Raw genomic sequence first — 22,590 nt, 5'->3', positions numbered from 1 at the left:
GCTCCAGTGATGCATGATAAGTATGGCCCCTTCTTTATCAAGCAATCTTTATAATAAAAGAATGTGCATGGTGTGTAGTTTGTCAATCCTGTGCTACTGTAGAAATATTGCAGAGCAAGATGGCGGCCTCCATGGAAGGGGTCCCTCTCCTTATTTAAATATAAAACGCTCATTCTAAAGGCTGATTTATACTTCTGCGTCGCCTCTACGCAGCAAGGGCTGACGCGGACATGAGCCCCACATACTTGTGCGTCGATATGTCCGTTTCGCACAGCAATTCTCCGCCGAGGGCAGTGCAGTCTCTCTGATAGCCGGTCGCCTCCTTCCGGCCCCGCTATGATCTCTGTTTACTTTTCCACAGAGATTCAGAGCGTGTTATGTTATTCTATATCTGATACATGTTGCTGTTTATCATACAGACATGATTACATGTCGATGCCGATGCCGATGTGCGGCCGATGTCCGGGATACCGGAAGTGCTATAAATGCGGGAAACACAATGCCACCGAGCGGACCAATCACAGGGCTTGCGGGCCGAGTCGATTCTACGCGTAGTTACATTTTGGAGGAGGTGCACGTCAGCTACGCGCGTAGGCCTCTTCGTAGGTATGGGAGCTACGTGGACATCTGGCGTAGGCTACACTGAAGTATAAATCAGGCTTAAGTTAACAAATACAAAATCATTTTTAAATAAGATGATTATACTCTCATTTAAACATCCATCCATCCATCATCTTGACCGCTTATCCCGTTAGGGGTCACGGGGGGCTGGAGCCTATCCCAGCTGGCTTTGGGCGAAGGGCAGGGTACACCCTGGACAGGTCGCCAACCCATCACAGGGCAAACATGGAAAGACAGACAGCCATCCACGCACACACTCACACCTACGGGCAATTAAGAGTGATCAATCAACTTGGTGAGCACGTTTTTGGACTGCGGGAGGAAGCCGGAGTACCCGGAGAGAACCCACACATGCAGGGGGAGAACATGCAAACTCCACACGCACAACTCCAGGGATTTGAACCAGGAACCTTCTTGCTGCTGTAACTCCATGAATTTCCCCGTTGTGGGACGAATAAAGGAGTATCTTATCTTATCTTTATACTAATGGTCCTTTTTGCTTTTTTTTTTTTAGTTCATACAGTTTTAAATCAATATGTTAACAGCCAAAAACTCTTTACAGGAGCTCTAACTTCACAGACTGATATTCACACAGCCTACTGTAAAGGTGACATCTTGCATCCCCATCTTGACCATATAACCATATATTGCAGAGTATGTTCAAAGTTAGTTGGTAAACGCATGCATTCATGTTTTCATTGTGATGAATAAACAAATGAATACTTAATGGGAATAAGGACTAATATTAAAGTAACATCAGAAAGGTGAGTGATGTCAAAACAGACTGGAGCCACCGGGGTCAGCTACTTCCTACGGTTGGGTTTTTGAAAGGACCGGTTGGAGCCTCGTTCTCCTCTCGACCAATCAGGAGCGAGTATTTTTCGCGCTGGTCGGCCGGAGAGTTTGAGTTTCCCGCAAGCTTCTGATTCAAGCCGAATGAACTCTTCTTTTAACGGGATGAATATGGGCCCTCTCTCCCTCTAACCACCGAGAGGAGGTGTAACAGGTAACTACGAAGAAACTGCCTTTCATGTTATTGTCAACCCTGCTGATATTTGCTGACACTTGTTCGGAGGCCGACCTTCCATTTTAGCACAGCTAGCTTACCGTGCTAACGTTAAATATGCATTGACTTCAATGGGGAGCTAGCTAGCGAGGTTAGCATTTTTGAAAGAAGCTGTCATGGCGCCTGCAAATTGGGTATATCAATGAAACAGAAGCGAAACAGCTCAACTAAACTATCACAACCCTGCTGCATTACACCCATTTATTAATATATGTGTTATCTTCTAGTAAACTGGGTAGCATTTAAGCTAGTTTCCTGCATTTAGCCATGAGCAGGCGGCTTGGTCTAATTGCTGGAATGCGGTGTAATGGCTGACTGTAGCAGTGACAGGGGATGATGCTGTTTGCACGGTGTACGGGTGAGACTCCTTGTCCGCTTCTCCATGGGCTGCTGGGATCCATGAGAGTCCCACATCGTGGCTCATGCTGCAGGATGTAGTCGGGGCCCGTTTCCTCGCATGACATTGTGGAGCAACCAGGAGTTTGTTTTTACGTTGAAGAGGAACTACGCAGCTGTACATTGCAGGGTCAGTCGTTGCAATGTGGGGATGTTACAGTAGGGTTAATAAGCTGTTTGTGTGCATCTCAGCTTAGAGCATCATGCTGAGTGTTAATTGAATTTGATCACATTTACAGTAAACCCTAGTGTCTGCCTGAACCCATGTATTGAATCAGTCACACTCTTGGCAAAGCCAGAAGCACTTTTCACCTGTTAGACACATCCTCACTCACTAAAACCCATGTTGCACTGGGATGCACTTGTGTTGCATTAATGTAAGCACAGGTAGCAAAAGTGAAACACATTTGATGCACAGGTGTCACAGCTTTAAACACAACCACTCATAACTGATCACACTTGTGGCTAATGATGTGAGGAAAACCAGTATAAGCCTGGATCCAGCACGCCAGGGGTTTTTGCCTTGGTCAGGGAGAATGTGGCCTGTGATGTGGATGAAGTCCTGTAGCCTGACCCAGCATGTAGACCTGATACTGTGGCTGAATGATTGCAGATCCTGCAAGCACTTCAGTTTGATTTTTGTGGATTACACTGTAATCTGCTTACTTTATTTGTACTGTATGCAGGTGCTAAATTCAAAGATGATTCATTTAGCCTAGTGTGAACAATACACATTACTTACCGTTTTAATCAAGCTTTTAATTTGGAGTAGTTTATTTGAGCCCTGGACTGCATTATTATTATTATTATTTTTATTATTTGAATCATTATTATCTAAACCATTGTTTTAACATGTATTTATTTATCTTATTTATTTCTTCTGTTCATCTGATCTCGTTAACTCTACCTTATTTTTAACTTTTCTTTCCACTCTTACTTATTTTATTAATTTTACTGTCTTGATTTTCTTTTTTAAGTATTTCTTTTTTAAATCATGCCTTTTATAATTGTACCATTGCTGTTTTCTGACTCTCTGTTACTCTGTGAAGCACTTTGGGGCTACATGTGTTTATGTATGAAAGGTGCTTTATAAAGAAAGTTGAGTTGAGTATTTCTGCAGCTTCATGTCCTGAGTACTGTGTTTACAGTTTGTTGATGTAATTTAATTTGGATTGACTCTGGGTATGATTTGACAACATTGCTGGTTTTGCAGGAAGAGTCAGAGGTTTGGTGAATGCAGCTTGAAAATTGGGTTTTGTGCTTTTATAGTGTTGAGGAAAGCATGGTGGATGTCAAGACATGTGTTTCAGCAGTTGATAAATGCTGTGATGAAGTCATGGATATCAGCCCCTCTGTTAGCATGCACGCTGTTTCGGCTTGAGAGCTCTTCATTTCCGCGGCTTTTCTCGCCGGTGATGAGGTGGATCCGCTGCACAGCTCGCCTCCCACTCATTGGGCATTCAGTTCATGCGGTGCAGCCTGCAGCCTCCTGCCTGCTCCTCCACACCGTCCTGCAGCTAGCTCCTAGCTTCTCCTCCTTCTCTCCCAGCAGAAAGGCAGCTCACATTTGTCGCAGGATGATGTTTTCCACCCGCCCAGAGGTTTCTGTTTCTGCACGCGAGGATTTAATGGAGACTACCTCTTTTCACATGAGTGCAGATTCATGGATGTGTTTTGATTCCTCTCAGCCAGCAGCGTTGTTTCGCATTGCAGAGGTGTAACGCTGCTGCTGCTGTTGGATCTGATTCCTTGTTATTGGAGACTTTCTTTATAAAAACATCCAAACACTACGCTGCTGGAACATTCCGTGACAGGTGCAGTTTTCTCTGTCGCCTCCAAGCTCTGTGTTCATGCTCTGCTGGAGCGAGTGAGTGCCATTTTGTAAAATTTCTAACGTGATGTTCAAACGATTTATATCCCAGAATGCCATTTTGGGAAGTGTAGGAATAAGGAGCATCAAATGTTGCATGTTATTGATTGATTGTCTGCCTGTGTTTAGTCAGTCTTGATATTGTCTGCCTGTGTTTTAATAGTCTTGATATTGTCTGCCTGTGTTTTGTCAGTCTTGATTTTGTTAGTCTGTGTTTTGTCAGTCTTGATTTTGTTAGTCTTTATATTGTCTGCCTGGGTGTTGTTAGTCTTGATATTATCTGCCTGTGTTTTGTCAGTCTTGATATTGCCTGCCTGTGTTTTGCCAGTCTTGATTTGTCTGCCTGGGTTTTGTCAGTCTTGATTTTGTCTGCCTGTGTTTTGTCAGTCTTGATTTTGTTAGTCTGTGTTTTGTCAGTCTTGATTTTGTTAGTCTTTATATTGTCTGCCTGGGTGTTGTTAGTCTTGATATTATCTGCCTGTGTTTTGTCAGTCTTGATATTGCCTGCCTGTGTTTTGCCAGTCTTGATTTGTCTGCCTGTGTTTTGTCAGTCTTGATTTTGTCTGCCTGTGTTTTGTCAGTCTTGATATTGTCTGCCTGGGTTTTGTCAGTCTTGATATTGTCTGCCTGGGTTTTGTCAGTCTTGATATTGTCTGCCTGGGTTTTGTTAGTCTTGATTTTGTCTGCCTGGGTTTTGTCAGTCTTGATTTTGTCTGCCTGGGTTTTGTTAGTCTTGATATTGGCTGCCTGGGTTTTGTCAGTCTTGATATTGTCTGCCTGGGTTTTGTTAGTCTTGATATTGGCTGCCTGGGTTTTGTTAGTCTTGATTTGTCTGCATGTGTTTTGTTTTGTAATTGTCTGTCATTAGATTTGTACCTGTGAGGTTTTAAAGTCTTACTGTGTCTGTGTTGTGTTGGTACCTGCCTTGGGACTATGGATTAAATTTAGCATCTGTGCTTAGTCCGGCGCACTTACATTGATGTTCAATGCATTAATGTTGATTAATGTGCATTGTCCCACTCAATAAACAAACAAACAAACAAATAAATGAAATGTAATGATTGGTGTTGTGAATGTGTGCAGGGAGAACCTGTGGAATGATAAGTTGCTGTGTGTGCTCTCTGTCTTGTAGCTCAGTGAGCCTGGAGGGGGTTACATGGGATGGACAGTAAAGGTAGCTCCCTGCCTTCAATGCCTGAACCAGCCAACCCGATCAGCATGAAGCAGCCTCCGGAGTGCCTCAGTGTACGCAAAGGTGGGGGGGATATGAGCAGTGATCCGACTCTCCTATTGGACAAAGCTGCTGCCCAGTTAGCCGCCACAGTGCAAGACGGTGTCCTTCAGAAGATGGCTGGCCACAGTCACAACAACCACAGCCACGAGAGGCTGAAAGACCTCACCTCCCGGGTGCTAAACGGGGACCAGGACACTTTGCCGAAGCTGTGTCCTCCAGAGGCACCGATGCTGAAGGGTGCCGAAGCGCCCGCTACGAATGGCACACATCAGCACAACTGCAGCCCTCACACTGAAGCCGAACTGAAGGTGACGATACCCCAGGTGGTCAAGCAGCCGCTGTTTGAGCCCAGCTTTGCCAACGGGACCAGCTTTGTTACCACCACAGAGGAGACTATATGTGGACCCGAGGAGAGACAGGATGTGAAGAAAAGGAGGGGAAGACCTCACAAACCAAAACCTCAACCAAACCTTGGTTCCTCTGCCATCCCTGTAGACCCACTCGACCACACAAATGCTGTAGATGAAACTGAAGGGGAAGAAGAGGTTTGCCTTTTATTTCTGCTTTGATTATTACTCTTGGATGAGTCACTTTTTAAAGTTAAAACAAATGTAAATGCACTGCTGCAGCATTACTCGTACTGGTTTAACTTAAAGCAAGCATTAACAGCCATGCACTGCCGTTAAGCTGCAGGACTACCAAACATTCATGCTACATGCAAAGAAAGACATCCTTTAAGTCAAAAGAAGAATGCTTTTGCAAGTCTTGAAACCTTAAAACTCACCTTCCAGTCTGCCACAATATGTAGTATGTGTAAGGTAGCAGGTGTAATACTCTTAGGTTATTCATGCATATGCCTGAAATAGTGCTTGTGAAAAGTAATTTCTTATTTAGAGGAAGAAGCATCAATACTTTCTGTTTCTATCTACTGATGATCTGATTTTTCATTCATCTTTGACAGCCTGATCTCATCCCGGAGTTGGTGGATGAGGCCGCTGGAGAGCTAGCGGATGAGGCCGCTGGAGAGCTAGCGGATGAGGCCACCGTAGAGCTGGAGGATGAGGCTGCTGTAGAGATGACGAATGAGGCCGCTGTAGAGCAGATGGATGAGGCGGCTGTAGAGCAGGTGGATGAGGCGGCTGTAGAGCGGGTGGATGAGGCCGCCGTAGAGCAAGTGGATGATGTCGCCATAGAGCTGGCGGATGAAGCCACCGTAGAGCAGGTGGATGAGGTGGCTGTAGAGCCAGTAGATGAGGCCGAAGAGCTGCCTCTGCACATTTGTTTTTCCGTCGGGGATTTGGTCTGGACGAAGGTATCCGGGTATCCCTGGTGGCCTTGCATGGTGACCACAGACCCAGAATGCAACAACCACTTCAAACAGAAAGGTGTGATACCTGTCATACATCATTTTAACTGTGCTAAATGACGTGCAATGCAGGATGAGCAATAACAATGTTAAAGTGTGCTACTACATGGTTCATATTTTAAGAATTTGAGACACTTCTACTAATAATGACCTTTTGTTTCTTCTTTAGCAGCCAACAGCAGACTGGGCCTCCTTTACCATGTGCAGTATTTCGGAGACGCTCCAGAGAGAGGCTACATCTTCGAGAAGAATATGGTGTCCTTCACTGGGGAGGATCAATATCAGGAGCTGAGCCAAGGCAACAAACAGCTGGCCTCCCGCGTAATCCACAAAAAGGTTAATTAACTGCTGCTGCTGCTACGTGATGCCCCTGAAGTCTGGGCTGTTTTGTGCAAGGCTCTCTCCTCCCTCTGGTGTCTTGATTTCTGATGAGTTGGAGAAATCTATCTTAGCTTAAATTGTAACAAACAGAAAGACAAGAAACCAAAGTTTATTGCTAATGGAAAAAATGCAGGAAACAAAGATATCAAATTTGCAACAAACACTTTGATGGCATGTTTGCTGGAAGTCTCCTAAAAGCTTCCTCATGCTGCTAATCAAGAATGTAAACCTGTTTTAAATATTCCTGTGGTTTTTGTCACTCGCTATATAATACGTTTTTTCCCCCTGTGTTGTGCAGACGGCTCCCTCTGTGCCCCGCAAACTGAAGGCTCAGTGGAACATGGGCATCATTCAGGCCAAGGAGGCCCTCAGCATGTCACTGGACGAGCGCATGGCAAACTTTGCATTTCTGTACGATGACAACGGGCCTCATCTCAACCCCCGTATCCTGGAGAAGTTAAAACCGGAACCAAGTGAAGAGCAAGCTCAGGAAACGATGTCCAGGCTCAGCCCAGATCTCCCCTTCCTGCTGGCTGACCCTTCTGACGATCCCGCGGCCCCAACTCAGTCCACAGACAGCACTTCATCGGAGGAAGCGGCAGAGGCACCCAGGAAGGAAGTCCAGACGGGAGGATGGCAGAAAAGGGGCAAAATCCATGTGAATGGAGTCCTCTCACAACAGCAATTAAACACAGATTCTCCTGAAGTGGTGCTTCATCAGCAGACAGACTCAAAGGTATTAATGAGTTACTGTAGTTATGAACAAAAGTAATTCTGTTTGCATCATTTGTTGCTTTTTGGGGGGTTTCTTCTCACAGCCAAATTCCACCAGATCCTTGTCCGGTTCATCTCTGATAGGTTTCTATTCTAGTCAATGTGTTAACTTCCACTGGATCCACTCCATTACGTTCGGGCTGTGTCTCTGATCCGGCAGGTCGGAGTCCTCCGGATCAGATACACAAAACTTCCATTTCTGCCAGATGCCGGAGCACGACGCATCAATCTCAACAGAGCAGATGGAGCGGGACAGGAAGTCAGGTTTCATCAAAACAAAATGAAAACATCCGGTTAATTTTCAGAATAAAACACTCTGTGTTATCACCAGATCGTATTTCACTTAACTACAACAACAAACCGTCATGATGAGCGGAGCCAGGCCTGGAGTCAACAGGTCAGAGGTTTTCAGAGGACCAGAAAGACAACATGGATGAGGAGAGGAGGAGGAGAAAACCTTGGTCACATGACTCCAGCTGTCCGGTGGTCCTGCTTCATGCTGCGTTCCAAAAACGCAACCAGTGAGTGTAGACGGACAAGAGGGTACGGAGCCGGACTGCAGCAGATCACAGATGGACCGGACACAGATCTGGTGGAAGTCCTGTGTCAGTGTTTGCATGCAGGGGCCTTTATGATAAATAAGACTTAACATGCTTTTAAAGATGTAAAATCAGACCGAATATGAAGTGTGATATGATCACTGAAAACACTTGCAAGCCCAATATAACAGAGGAAGAAGCCAGTCTGTTGTACTTTGTTGAGTAAGACTTCAGAAATTGAGGATCAGCATAACAAAAAGCTTTATAATCCAACAGTTTGCTGTGTTATTAAACCTTTTAAAAATGAAGCAGATGAAATGAAAGTGAATATACTTAAATTGAAAACCCCAAAGACTTAATATCCTTTTCAGATTTCTTCCTCTAATCTTTGCTCTCTTTCTTTACAGGATCCAGCCTCTTGCACACCAGATATTCAGCCTGAATCGGTGATACCTCCGAAGAAGAAGAGGAGAGCCAGACAAGCTCAGTCTACCACAAAGACCGTGAGGAGAAGGAAGAAGAGTGCAACGGACAGCACCTCGGATCCCATGAAGAAAAGGAAATCCAAGCCGGTTTCTTCGACAGATGATGTTTCCGAGCCAGTCTCACTTCTAGTTTCAGTTCCAGGTTGGTTGAAAGTTGAAACTACGGCTTCAGTTCAGTGAACGCCTTCTGCCTGTAGCTGCTCTGTAGAATATCCTGCTTTTTATAGACAGTTGAAAGTGAAATGGTTGACTTATTATGTCCCTCACATGTGACAGGAGTATGTGTAAGAAGCAGACTCATTTTTAGTGAGGCCACAGAAGCAAAGAGAGCTGTTCCTTCTGACGGCACCAGAGCTCAGACATGCAGAGAATTTATCTGGAATGCTGTTTGATTACCGAGCGCTGTAATTCAATATCATCACATTACACAAAAGTCTTGTTTGCAAAGAATATCAAGAAGAACAAACTTCAATGAGCATTGGGTGTTCATTTGTTACATATTTTGAAAGCAGCTCCATAATCTTATAATTACATTCTTACCTGTAGCTGATGAGAGAGAGTTGTGTGTTTTTAATTCACGTGAAGCTCTTTAGGATTAATTAAAGACAAATCTTTTGTTGTCACAGTTGTGAAGAAAAGGCGCAGGAGAAGGACTCCAGAAGAGATGCAGCGTGATGCTGCGGGTGAGTCTGATCATTCTGTGTAATATTTAAAATCCTAGAAAAGTAGAGAATCATTCAGAGGAACAACAGTTGTCAGCAAAATTAATTTCCTCCTGGGCTGAGTGTAGTGATGCAGTCTGCTCAGCATGTATCTACAGCTCTGTTAGGTACCATGTTGACCTGAATATAAGACACAATTTTTGTTTGTTCTAAATCAAAATACATCTGAAAAAGTGTAAATACTGATATCATAAGCACCTCATTTTGAAAAGTTATCATATTTAACTACATTTAAATTTGATGATTTTACTTTAAATCACATTTTATTATTATGAATTTATTTAAAAGGTGTTTTAAAAAATTAACTCCTTTTTTCCTCAATTAAATGTCCTTGTTTTATCATTATTTTCAATTTAAAAAAAGGTTATTTCATAAAATCCAATATTGATCTTCAAAGAGTATTTTCCTTAAAATTATTATTTTTTATTAGGATGTACATTTTAAGTATCGTGATCAATTTTTGGAAATGTTAACGCTCAATTATGGATTAATTGATTAAAAAAAAAACATTATTATTCTTACGTCAAAAACAAGGCCATGGGGCGCTGGTGGCCTAGCGGTCTAAGTGCCCCACATACAGAGGCTACAGTCCTCGTTGCAGGGGTTGCCGGTTCGATTCCCGACCGGTCGACCATTTCCTGCATGTCTTCCCCCGCTCTCTGCTCCCCATGTTTCCTGTCTCTCTTCAGCTGTCCAGTGGAATAAAGGCAAAAAGCCCCAAATAAATAACTTTAAAAAAAAAGTTTTTTCCCCCCCTAAATTGTATTTTCAACAGCAACAAAATGCATATAACTGACGGGATTGAATACAGGTACATGTTTGACACGCAGAATATCAACGATCAGGCTCATTAAAATATTCTACGCGGACATAATCTTATAAAGGGAAGCCTGAGACTAATAACAGAAGCATACTTCAGACTCGCAGTGTCCAGTTTGCTGTCTACTCGTTCTTATTGAGAAAAATAAACGTGTATTCAATCAGGTCTCAGCCGCGAGCGCAACCGTGTCACTATCCAGCTGCAGAAAAGCCCAGACGGCTCTGATGTTGCTGGTCTGCAAACATAGCGTACCTGAATTTCCCACCAGTCTGTTGCCTTCGTATCCAAAGGTGGGAAAATGTCCTGTTTAAAGTTGTCAACCTTCGTGTCGTTGTTGGCGGCAGTTTTGTATTGATCCTCTTTTAAAAAGCGCACGTGGAGACCTGACGTGCAGCCGCAGCCGCCAGCTGAGCGTCTCCACTGTGCGCAACACCTTTAACAGCTGATTCACATTGAAACATGCTTTAAACTTAAAACACCTCCCTGATAGCTGAGTGTAATATGAGACCACATGATGTTTGTTCCACGTCACGGAAAATGTATGACAAAAATGCGTGTTTCGAGTAATTTCTTAACAATCAATTAATCGATAATCGATTAATTGTGGTCATCCCTAATATATATATATATATATATATATATATATATATATATTTTGGGGGCTTTTACACCTTTTATTTATAGAGGAGAGGACGGTGGATAGTGTAGGAAACTGGGAGAGTGGGGGAATGACATGCAGGAAAGAGGCCGCAGGCTGGATTCGAACCTGGGTGGCCCGCTATATGGGCGTGCAACTTAACCAGGCCTCTTAAAACATTCTTTTGAAAGAGGAAGTCTTCTTATAGTCAAGTTGTCTTATATTCAGACCCATAATCTATTTGCCCAAAGGTTGAAATTAGCTTTTAAATGAGTCATTTGATCCTTGAAATTATTGTAGGCATTTTCCTGATCTAACCATTAACAGATGATCTATAAATCTAGGTCAGAAGCAAATAACATAGTGTAACTTTGTGTAATCTTTTTTCTTTTTCAGCCAAAAGAGCGCAGAAGTCCACTAAAAGGCCGTTACCAGAGGATACACCCGACCAGGGTCAGCAGCCGAAAAGGAGGCGTAGAACGAGCAAGACTGCTGAGAAAGAGGTGAGCGTTCGTTTCTGACTTCAGACTGAACCACTTCTTGCAATAACATTTTAAAGTAGACATAGTTTTCCTACTAAAATGTACAACAAGCACTGAAGTAGAACTTTAATTTCTCCTATTCAACATCCACAATCTTTCCCAGCCTGCAGCGTCAGAGGTAACAGTGAAAAAGAGGAGACGAAGGACGAAAGCCGAGATAGCTGCAGAAGAAATCAAGAAGCAAGGGAAGAGGTCAAAGACTCTCCTCACAGGTAAACAATCCCACGAGTCTGTGTTGAAGAATGGTGCTCAGGTTCTGATTTAATATGCATTATTTCAGCTGTTATCACTCTTCATGACTGGGTTGTCATCATCTAAACACTGTCTTTTCACAGATGACCAAGGCGCTGAGAAACCAAAGCGTAGGAGGAAAAGGAAACAGGATGGAGAGAGCCAGGCCCCGCCCACCAAGGCGAAGAAGAGGCGGTCCTCCCTGTGTCCTGACCCTGAGGTGAGAAAATCAACCTCACAACAGTCTGAGATTTACTTCAAATTATTATCTTAGTGTTCCTTAATTACTCTGTTCTCTTCTAAATAAATGAACTGAAGGCTGTTCTAAAATGTGCTGCAGGAAATGTGAGTGTCCTTCTGTAACATGTGGGTTATGTTCTGCAGGGTTCTGGGAGTGAGGAACGTCCTGATTCTCCAAGCGACAGCTTAGACGGGACGAAAAAGGGAGAGCGGAAGAAAGAGTTTGTCTGCCAGGTAGGTCTTGGACATGTATTTGGAAATACTGCTTTACTTGTTTTTAAATACACAACTCAGGGCTCTCCAACCTTGTAAAGTCATCTTAGGAATCTCAACATTTTCAGTTGTTTTCTGAGTTCTATACGATGTTCCCTCTGAGCACATTTCTTACTGGTTTTGTAAATATATTGTAATTTACCTATTTAGTTCTGTAAATACTTTTTCTTAATATATGCTAATTGACTTTTTTAATTGCAAATATTTTTTAATAATTACTATTTACTCTTGTTTACTCTATACTGTTTTGCTGGTGTAACACTCTAAACGTCCCAGTTGTGGGACGAATAAAGGATTATCTTATCTTATCTTCTTGTGTATTTCCTGTTGCAGACATGTGAGCAGGCTGGTGAGGACTTGGTCCCCTGTGAAGGCCAGTGCAATGGCATGTTTCATCTCCAATGCCTCGGCGTCTCTTTCATGCCTGAAGACAAGCTGCGGTGTCAGGAGTGCAGCTCAGGTGAGATATTACAGAGAGGTCGATTGTTTTAAGTTGTGAACCACTTCACTGCATCGTTGGGTAAAATCCAAATCTTCTTTCCTGTTTCTGCTCGTAGGAATTCACTCGTGTTTCACCTGCAAGCAGTCAGACGGCACGGTGCGGCGCTGCCACGTTCCACACTGCGGCAAGTTTTACCACGAGGCGTGTATCAGCCCGAACCCGCTCACTGTGTTCGACAACAAGGGCTTCCGTTGCCCGCTTCACGCCTGCCTGAGCTGCCACTACGGCTCCCGCACCAAGAACAGGTCCACTAAAGGTGAGACTCGACAAGAGACATGTTGGAACTTTGAATCCTGACATTTGAGCACAACCTTGAACCAGAAAGATTAGAATGACTGATTTAAATGTTTGATATAGTAGCTGAAAATGTTAAAAAGGGAAGTTTATTCAGGGTTTTTTGACGGGAATGTCTGAAAAATGAAATCCTGGTTTTAGATAGAAACACTAATTGATCCTCACAGTTTTTAAGTGATATTTTAAACTCAAAAATTAAAGGTACAACTAGCTCGATGAAAGAAAAATGATCCTTTTGTGTTTCCATAACCTCACAGCAGCTGCAGACATTTTTAATCATGTCTTTCTTGGTGACATGAATCCATCTCACCTCGTGTCTCCCTCCCTCTGTCCTGCAGGAAGGTTGATGCGTTGCCTCCGCTGCCCGGTGGCGTACCACATCGGTGACCAGTGTGTGGCTGCAGGCAGTGAGATGGTCTCGAACACCGCCTTTATCTGCACCAACCACTTCCACGCCAAGAAGGGCTACAGCCACCACAGTCACGTCAACGTCAGCTGGTGCTTCGTCTGCTCCAAAGGTTAGTCGGTTCTTTGCCTTAATGTCACAGATAAATACTTGTGGTTCATCTTAAACGGGCAGCTAGTCCTTATCAGTGTGTCTGTGGCTTTGAGTATTTGGACCCCCGTGAGAACAACCTGATTTCTTTTGCACGATGTTTCCTGGAAGAAATTAAGCAGAGGTTAAAACCACAAAGATCCAGATGTACGTCGGCTTGTGATCAGTTAAATGTGTTCAGTTTGGCAGCTTTATTTGCCGTCTCACACACATAACAATGTAACCGTGTGTAGTGCTGAATTTCAGTTCTGCTCTTTGCCCCCTAAAGATCTTTACCTTGTGTTTCATGTTGAATTTTTTAAAGTCCATGTGTTCAAACAGCTACAAAACCATGCAGTAACATGATGTAATCGATCTCCAGAGAGAGATTAATGTGCTGTTTTTAAATGTCCAGAGCAGCCGAGTGTAATCAGACAATAATTGATCTTTCTTTTATCTCTATGGAGGAGCATTGATCTCAAACACACACACAGCAGCTACTGAAAGTCAGAGGAGGCGTCTCTGAGCTCCAGCCTCCAGCAGACATTCTTAAGGAGTCGTTCCAGAGCGTGTGTAACGTGATGCTGACCGAATTTGCGACTAATTGCATTTTGCCGTTTCTGCGAAATCTGCTTGAAATTCTTCTGAGCCTCCTGTGTCCACATGTGACACTCAGGAACAACAGACCGTGTGTGTGTGTGGGGGTTGTTAGATGAGTGGGCACCTGGCAGTTATTTGGCATCCATTTGGAACAAACATTGTGTTTGAATTTGCTCATTTTTAACACCCCTCTGCACGCTGACTCAGCTGTGATCAATGTTAAGTTGTTCCACACCGTCTGTAACGCTTTAAAGCTTACATTGTTTTTCTCTCTGTGTTACAGGAGGACAGCTGCTGTGCTGCGAGTCCTGTCCAGCAGCTTTTCACCCTGACTGCTTGAACATCGCTATGCCTGATGGGAGCTGGTTCTGCAACGACTGTCGGGCGGGAAAGAAACCCAAATACAGAGACATCATCTGGGTCAAACTGGGAACATACAGGTCTGAGAAACAAAACCCTGACTTTCTCTCTTTCTACTTTTTGTTGTGTCCTCCATAAATTAAACACTCACTCTTGCATCTGTTGTTTTCCTCAGATGGTGGCCTGCAGAGATCCACCACCCCAGAAGCATCCCCACCAACATCCAGCACCTTCGACATGAGATCGGAGAGTTCCCAGTGTTCTTCTTCGGCTCCAAAGACTACTTCTGGACCCACCAGGGCCGAGTGTTTCCGTACATGGAGGGAGACAGGGGCAGCAAGCACCAGAGGACCGGCATCGGCAAAGTCTTCAAGAATGGTGAACATCCAAACAGCCTACTCAAAATGCAAACGTGATCCTTAAAAGAGGAGAAAGGAGGAGGGGAAAAAAAGACATCATAAGCTCTGTGAAGCTTAGTTTCTGCAGATTATTGTTGTAACAAAGCCTCGTCGTTGTTCTGTTTCCTCAGCTCTGTTGGAGGCTGAAGCTCGGTTCAAGGAGATCAAAATCAAACGAGAGGCCAAGGAAGCACAAGAATACAGCCGGAAACCACCTCCATATAAATTCATCAAGGTTTGTAATCCATGTTTTAGTATATTTTATTAAAGAAACAATGTCGATGTCTTTGTCTTACGTTCTTAATCTTTATTCCTTTAGGTCAACAAACCTGTCGGCAGAGTCCAGGTCTACACCGCTGACATCTCCGAGATCCCCAAGTGTAACTGCAAGCCGTCAGTGGAGAGGCCGTGCGGGTTCGAGTCCGAATGTCTGAACCGCATGCTGCAGTACGAGTGTCACCCTGAGGTGTGTCCCAGCGGGGCGCGCTGCTGCAACCAGGACTTCACCAAGCGTCTCTACCCGGAGACTAAGATCATCAAGACTCCTGGAAAGGGGTGGGGCCTGATCGCTCTCAGGGACATCAAGAAGGTGAGGAGGAAGACTTGTAGATGCTTTGTGTAAATGTATGTATCAGAAGAAAATCCAATGCAGTATCATTCATTGAAAGGTCTAATCTAAGGGTCTTATCTGAGGGCCGCCAAGACAAAAAGTGGGGATTGATTGGACTCGCCGTGCAGAATTTGTAACATCTGTTGTCTTTTTGGCCATGACTAAGTTGTGGTGACATGTCGGCACGTTTAAGCCTGTTAACCGGCTTCTAAAGGGTTACTTTCTATTGATCAGTCTTTAAAACTCTCCCTAAACCCCCTTAGATGTATCCTTAGCTGTTACTTCACATCCACATCAGCCATTTGTTTTAATTTTTGATCCAAATCCTGCACATCAGCTTGTGATTATAACTGTGAACACCTCTCTGTCTCCTGGTCTGACGTGATCCTTCTTTCTTTCAGGGTGAGTTTGTGAACGAGTACATCGGTGAGCTAGTCGACGAGGAGGAGTGTCGGGCGAGGATCAAGTACGCCCATGAAAACAACATCACAGACTTCTACATGCTCACTATCGACAAGGTCAGCAGCAGACTCAGAGTTACATGTTACTGTTTGCTCCTCAGTGTGTCACGGTGCTGCTCTCCCTGCTGCAGCACCATATCCACTGGGAGCCAGAGAAACAGACTGGTATTGCATTGGGAATGTTGCATCACAGGTGGCTGTAACATTACAGTAGTCAATACTACAAATGTTTTTGAGCTTGTTGAAAAACAGGCGATGCTGGTTTGATTGTGGATGGAATATAAGTTGTGATTTAGGTTGAATGAACTGAATGTACATAAAGTTTAAGTTCAGCTGCAGTGAAACACTCACTGAGACTCTCTTCGTCTTTTCAGGACCGGATCATTGACGCCGGTCCGAAGGGAAACTACTCTCGCTTCATGAATCACAGCTGCCAGCCGAACTGTGAGACGCAGAAGTGGACGGTGAACGGAGACACGCGAGTCGGCCTGTTTGCAGTCTGCGACATCCCCGCAGGTCAGACACGTTCTTCAGATTACTCACATTTACACTCCATCTTTTTAAGACACGTCTCACCTGCTCAACATGTTACATTTACTAACTATGCTTTTGTGTTCCAGGTACCGAGCTGACCTTTAATTATAACCTGGATTGCCTCGGGAATGAGAAGACTGTGTGTCGCTGCGGCGCCCCAAACTGCAGCGGCTTTCTTGGTGATCGGCCGAAGGTGAGCAGAAGATTCATGCTTAGATTTCTTAGAGTCACTATTAGGGATGTAAGGATACACTCATGACCGTACAATTCTAAAGAAATAGAAAGTGAACGATTCCCAAATGAAAGTATTAAATATTAAAACAAATAAGGTGGGGAGCTGGTGGCCTAGCGGTCTAAGCGCCTCACATACAGAGGCTACAGTCCTCGTCGCAGGGGTCGCCGGTTGGATTCCCGGGCGGTCGACCACCTCCTGCATGTCTTCCCCCGCTCTCTACTCCCCACATTTCCTGTCTCTCTTGAGCTGTCCTATAAAATAAAGGCAAAAAAGGCCAAAAAATATAACTTTAAAACAAATAAGGTAAATCTCTTTAAATAAACTAAGGTGCAGCTTCTGCTCCTGGCTGTGAATTTACATGTTTTTCTTCAGGAGTATCAGGGCGAGCCAAAATGCTTCCACACCTCAGACTTGAAACACAAAGGTGCATCCTGATCTTCTAGGTCTTCACCTAGAGAGACCAGCACAAGAGACTTCATGATGTTGAACAAGTGGAGTGAAATGCAGACAGCGCCCTCTACTGTTTAAAAATAATATTGCAATACAAATGTTGTTGAATTTATTTTAATCCACTCTGTATCGTTTTTTTACCATCTTGTGATATATCCTTACATCCCTACTCACTATAAATCATCTGTTACATCCTGAGTGTTATCATCCTGCCATAAAGTGACCAGAGGACGGCAGTTTCATCATTTATTTACACACCTGTCGTCTCCTCAGCAGAACTCTAATGGCCAAACAGCCGATCCAAAAGGGAAGAGGATGAAGAGAAAGTATAAGAGGAGAAAATCTGAGGGGAAGAAGTCTGACGACGAGTGTTTCCGCTGCGGAGACGGAGGGCAGCTGGTGCTCTGTAACAAGAAGGCCTGCACTAAAGCTTATCACCTGTCCTGCTTGAACCTCACCAAGAGACCCTTCGGTAAGAACACACAGACACACACTGATGTCTTTGCTTCAGAGCGTCATCTTTCCTCCAGTTAAGTGTTTGACTTCATTTTAACCTCCAAAGGAGGGACTTCACTCTAGAACTACGTGCGTTTCGACCGGTGGACCCAGGGGTTTTTATTTCTTCAACTTTTTTGTAAATTTTTTTTAGTCAAAAATGTTTTTGTCCATTTTTTTAAATTTTGTATTTTCAAAAAAATAAAATCTTTTTTTTTTCATTTTTTTTTTCTTTAAAAAAAAATAAATTACAAAAATTCACAATTTTTTTGTCTTTTTTTTTTTCAAATTTTATATTAATTTTTTTTTTTTTTTTTTAGTTTTTCCCCAAAAATTGTCAATTTTTATCTAGTTTTTTTCAAAATTTTCCAAAAAACATTCACAGTCATTGTTTTTTCCATCTGTGATTCACTGGATTTCACTTTCTTTCATTAGTTTTTATTTCTTCTATCTTGTTTGTATGTGTGTGTACTTTTCAAAAGAAGAAGCTGTGATTCTCTTGATTTAGCAGCTTGTAACAGTAGTCTTCTCTCAGCCCCACGTGAATGCGTCTCTCCTCCCGGTGTTACGGTTTTAAAAGTGACCCTGTAAACTGGAGACCTTCAGCTGAACAGTGTCAGTGTTTGTGGAGTTTACACAGCTGTTGAAACACAGAGGGAGTTCCTGGGAATACAAACTAGTTTAGTTTTTATCAAGATTTCAAAATATCCTCATCAGATATTTAATGATCCTCTAAAGACGTTTATGAGGGATGCATCCGGCTGAGAGTCTCCAGTTAACAGGGTCGCGGTTTGAACCAAAACACCAGCCGATCTCTGCCATGGCTTTTTGAGTTCAAAAGGATTTTAAAGCCGTGTTGAAACGTCTTTACTACTCATGCTTTTCTCCTCTTATGTGTTGATTCAGTGAATCCATCTGTGTTGAATGGCATTTATCTTTGTTTTACTGCCCTCTACTGGTCTGGTGGTGTAGTGCATTTACTTTTTTCCCCCTCCATACGTCACTGACCTGATTTGCACAATCTACCCTTGACTTCAGCCCACAGTTGAAACACAGACAACAATGGGGGCACAGGAACCTTGTAGTTCTGGGGGCTAAAAGACCCCGGAACTCTTGGTCCAAATGCACCTCAAGAGTTCAAGTTATGATCACCTGTCCTCTAACTTTAGTGTCTCCTGTGTTTGTGTTTCCCCTCAGGCCGCTGGGACTGCCCCTGGCACCACTGTGACGTCTGTGGGAAGAACTCCGAGGCCTTCTGCCAGCTCTGCCCCAACTCCTTCTGCAAGGCCCACCAAGAGGGGGCACTGCGTCCCTGGCCTCCCACGGGCCAGCTGTGCTGTCAGGAGCACGAGGAGCTGGAGGGAACCGACACCCGCGATCAGGCGGAGCCGACAGCCGCCATCACTACCATCTCCGGCCGTTCCTCTAAAGGCTCGAAGAAGGGTGGAGCAGGAGAGGCCAAAACAAAGGGCTCCAGGAGGAAAGCTGCAGAGGCCTAAAGTGACCTTTGACCCCCCTCAGATTCCCTTATCACCAAACCAGACTTTGACACCGTCTTCTCTGTTTCGTGGACAAATAGAAAAACCCTCGTAATAATATCTTTAAGACCACAAAACTCAAGGCACTGTACACCTTCGTTATCAGGGAAAGCTGCTGATCTCTCACATGCCCGGCCTGCAGCCGTCTCCAGCTCGTCGCTCAGACTTCTTTTTGTTTTTGTTCTGTTTTTGAACATTTCAGGTTTATTTCTCTTCTCGTCTCCACTGAGACAAACCATCTGTGGTAAAGCACAAAGCAGCAGAGCGAGCACAGGTCAGGACACTTCAGCTCGTTGGGGTTCAAACCTTTCATTCTCCCGCCAAACCAAACTGCCTTTCCTTTTTTTTTTTTAAACCTCACTGCTGCGTTTTTGTTTTATTATATTTTAAAATAAAAGTGGATCCAGATCAGAGAGGAAACCTGAAACAGCTCGAGCGGCCTCATCGTGGGGAGCTTGTCTTGAACCTTAGTCGCCCCCGGACGCTCCCACACGATGATCTCAGAGTTTTATAGCTATAAATATATATGTGTGTATATCAAAGACCAAAAGTATGAATACTGGAATAGTGTAAGACATCAAACAGGTTGCCAAATGGATTGTTTTTATTTTTATATATAGTGTATATATGCCAGATGTAATATGGAACACCAAGACACTATGGATCGGCCTCAGATGACCTCTTTGATTCTACTTTGTAGACTTAGGTTACGTTTAACGTTAGACTTGTTTGCTTTTTTAACGACCTGTCTTCTTTAGCTCAGTTTAACACTTTAGATTCGAATAGCTTTTTTATTTTTTCTGACATCTGGACGCTGAACGAACTGAGAGGACGAGGAATAAAGCATGAAACGGAGAGCGCTCTGAAAAATAACATCAGGTATTCAAACACTACAGGGAGCTGTGTCTGCTCTCTGCTTCATTTCACAGCGACGAATCAGAAAGTAAAGGAAAATGAAGGAACTCCTGTTATTTTTTTTAGGTTTTCAAAGTTGTTTCAAGTCCCAACTTTTGAGTGTTCAACTTTTTATTAAAACATTTGAAATCTGGGTCACAAACCATTCTAATCTTCACACATCATACCTACCGCTCTCGCGTCACTGACCAGGGTTTGCTGTTCTTTTTCTGTTGAGCTAAACCTGCAGCTACTTTTATCCTCAGGAGGGTTTTAGTCTCTAAACTGTATCACGCCTGGTGCTGAATTCTTGAACACGGGCTCACAGCACACTGTAACACCTCCTGTTTGGTATCTTAGGACACATCACACTCACCTCTCTGCTGTCAGACTCTGGTGCTATTTTCTCTCAGTGGTCTAAAGAGCTCCCGCTGCTCTTCTTCTTGAGTCTGAGCTGCCCTGACCGGAGTCATGCAAACGAATATTGGATAAGCATAGTTCAATGTGTATTCATGTTAAAATGTGTAGTAGGTTATATTTCAGAGAGTTTTCTGCAGCTGGAAGTTCACCTCCAGTAAAGTTCAATCATGTGCAGCCAGGGTTTGTTTTACTAAATGTTCAACGTTAGAGTTTTATCATTTTGACTCTTTTACACCAATCAAACTTATTTCCATTCTTACAACTGATGCATGAGTGAGCAGCAGTCTTGGATTAATCCAGTTCAGATCCACAAGATTTTAATTTTGAGTCTTTTTTTTTTAAAAAGGAGGGGAAAAGCATCATTTTGAGACATGCCTAAATTCACTTTGAATGCAATCAACACATAATTAGCCTCAAGACTTTGGTGCTATTTTCTCTCTGTGGTCTTCTCAGTGGTCCTGCTGCTCTTCTTGAGTCTGAGCTGCCCTGACCGGAGTCATGCAAACCAATATTGGATAAGCATAGTTCAATGTGTGTTCATGTTAAAATGTGTTGTAGAGTTTATTGAAGGAGTTTTCTGCAGCTGTCAGTTCATGGTTCTAAAAACACCTCCAGTAATGTTCAATCATCTGCAGCCAGGGTTTGTTTTACTAAATGTTCAACCTTAGAGTTTTATCATTTTGACTCTTTTACACCAATCAAACTTATTTCCATTCTTGCAACCGATGCATGAGCGAGCAGCAGTCTTGGATTAATCCAGTTCAGGTCCACAAGATGCTTATTTTCAGATCTTTACTTTTAATTTTGAGCCTTTTTTTTTTAAAAAGGAAGGAAAAAGCATAATTTTGAGACTTGCCTAAATTCATTTTGAAAGCATAGGTAGCCTCAAGACTGCAGCTAAGCTAACACCAAGCTAAGCAAATCTTTAATGAGTCTGAAATGTCCTAAAGCAGCCACCGTACGAGGAGCTGCAAGTCTTGATTCTTTGCTTCACAATTTAAAAAAGTCTGTGAATTTTCATTGGCGGGATATCAAAGTCCATCTTTGGGTGAAGCAAACAGAACATTTCTACAAATTGATAATCATTAATATTTTCCCAGTAACACCAACGCTGCTGCGAACAGTTCTGTGCCTCAAATTTAACATTTGACACCGTTCAAAGTCGCTCAATAATCCTAGAATCTGTCTTCAAGGGCAGCTTCTTTCAGCCGTTTGAACTCAAAGCCACTATCACTATCACTGCTTCTTCTTTCCTCCTTTAAAAAGTTTCCACACATCTGATGAGACATTTTTTTAAACAACTGCACCTTTTACTTTCCTGTAGTATTCTCATTTTTCCCAGGGGAGGGGTGGGGGGCGTGTGAATGTGACGTCCGGCGGTGCAGCGATTCGTACGAGTAATCTTCATCTTTGTGTATCCTAACCTTGTGTTGAGTGAATGTAGTCCAGTTATTTTTGTAAGCACTGTAATTCCCTGTAGAGCTGAAGAGTAATGTGTGCGTAGGGGTTTCATTCTGTAACTACTGTCATAGTAAACCAGAGACTAATATGTACATAATGTATAAGTGGTAATAGTGATGCATCTATTGTAAATATCATACAATTTTTCTGACATTGTATGTTTTTTTTTTCTTGATGCAGTGCTGAAACACTTTTTGTGCAGGATCTCACATCTGTAGAATCATGCATTAAAAAGTGGCAAAACATGAGTTCACCGTCTGTACCCGACTTTTTATTTCATTATTAGAATCAGAATCAGAAATACTTCATTGTTTTTTTTCAGTTGTTACAGAATCCTCTTATACACAGTGTGAAATATGAAAATGATACTGATGCCTCTTTATGACCTTCAATAGTAAACAAGACCATCAGCAGCAACACTGACACCTTCTCTGTTGTCATTTTTAATGCCTGAAACCGCTCGTAGGGGGTAGGTGTCAGACCAGATGATGGACATCTCGCTTCAGAAACAGCCTTTGACTGTTTTCATGGAAAAGAGTCACATGGCCTGATAAAACTGATTGTCAAAAGACAACAGGATGAGGTTTTTGTTGAAAACACTACTTT

The 22,590-nt window shown here is 43.2% G+C and overlaps 1 protein-coding gene across 4 annotated transcripts; it reads left to right on the top strand.

The window, feature by feature from the left end:
• Positions 1 to 1,463: 1,463 nt before the first annotated feature.
• Positions 1,464 to 22,232, top strand: nsd2 (nuclear receptor binding SET domain protein 2). Of its 4 annotated transcripts, none has more exons than XM_034674307.1 (23): positions 1,464 to 1,627; positions 5,086 to 5,732; positions 6,149 to 6,572; positions 6,726 to 6,889; positions 7,233 to 7,670; positions 8,655 to 8,874; positions 9,359 to 9,415; positions 11,308 to 11,414; positions 11,557 to 11,665; positions 11,789 to 11,904; positions 12,069 to 12,158; positions 12,531 to 12,657; positions 12,755 to 12,955; positions 13,332 to 13,511; positions 14,412 to 14,568; positions 14,664 to 14,866; positions 15,018 to 15,121; positions 15,206 to 15,475; positions 15,898 to 16,014; positions 16,332 to 16,473; positions 16,578 to 16,684; positions 17,453 to 17,648; positions 18,869 to 22,232. In XM_034674307.1, the coding sequence occupies exons 2-23, from the start codon at positions 5,115 to 5,117 to the stop codon at positions 19,168 to 19,170; spliced, it is 4,449 nt and encodes a 1,482-aa protein (XP_034530198.1). In that variant the 5' UTR covers positions 1,464 to 1,627; positions 5,086 to 5,114; the 3' UTR covers positions 19,171 to 22,232. The 4 variants fall into 4 exon arrangements, with proteins under 4 accessions (XP_034530198.1, XP_034530197.1, XP_034530196.1 ...); XM_034674306.1 differs by having other exon boundaries at positions 17,450 to 17,648; XM_034674305.1 differs by having other exon boundaries at positions 6,723 to 6,889.
• Positions 22,233 to 22,590: the final 358 nt, after the last annotated feature.

Source organism: Notolabrus celidotus, chromosome 22 (genome assembly GCF_009762535.1).
Source record: "Notolabrus celidotus isolate fNotCel1 chromosome 22, fNotCel1.pri, whole genome shotgun sequence".
In the NCBI taxonomy this organism is placed as follows: Eukaryota; Metazoa; Chordata; class Actinopteri; order Labriformes; family Labridae; genus Notolabrus; species Notolabrus celidotus.
The sequence above is the reverse complement of the archived record's forward strand: the minus strand, read 5'-3'. Positions and strand labels throughout refer to the sequence as shown.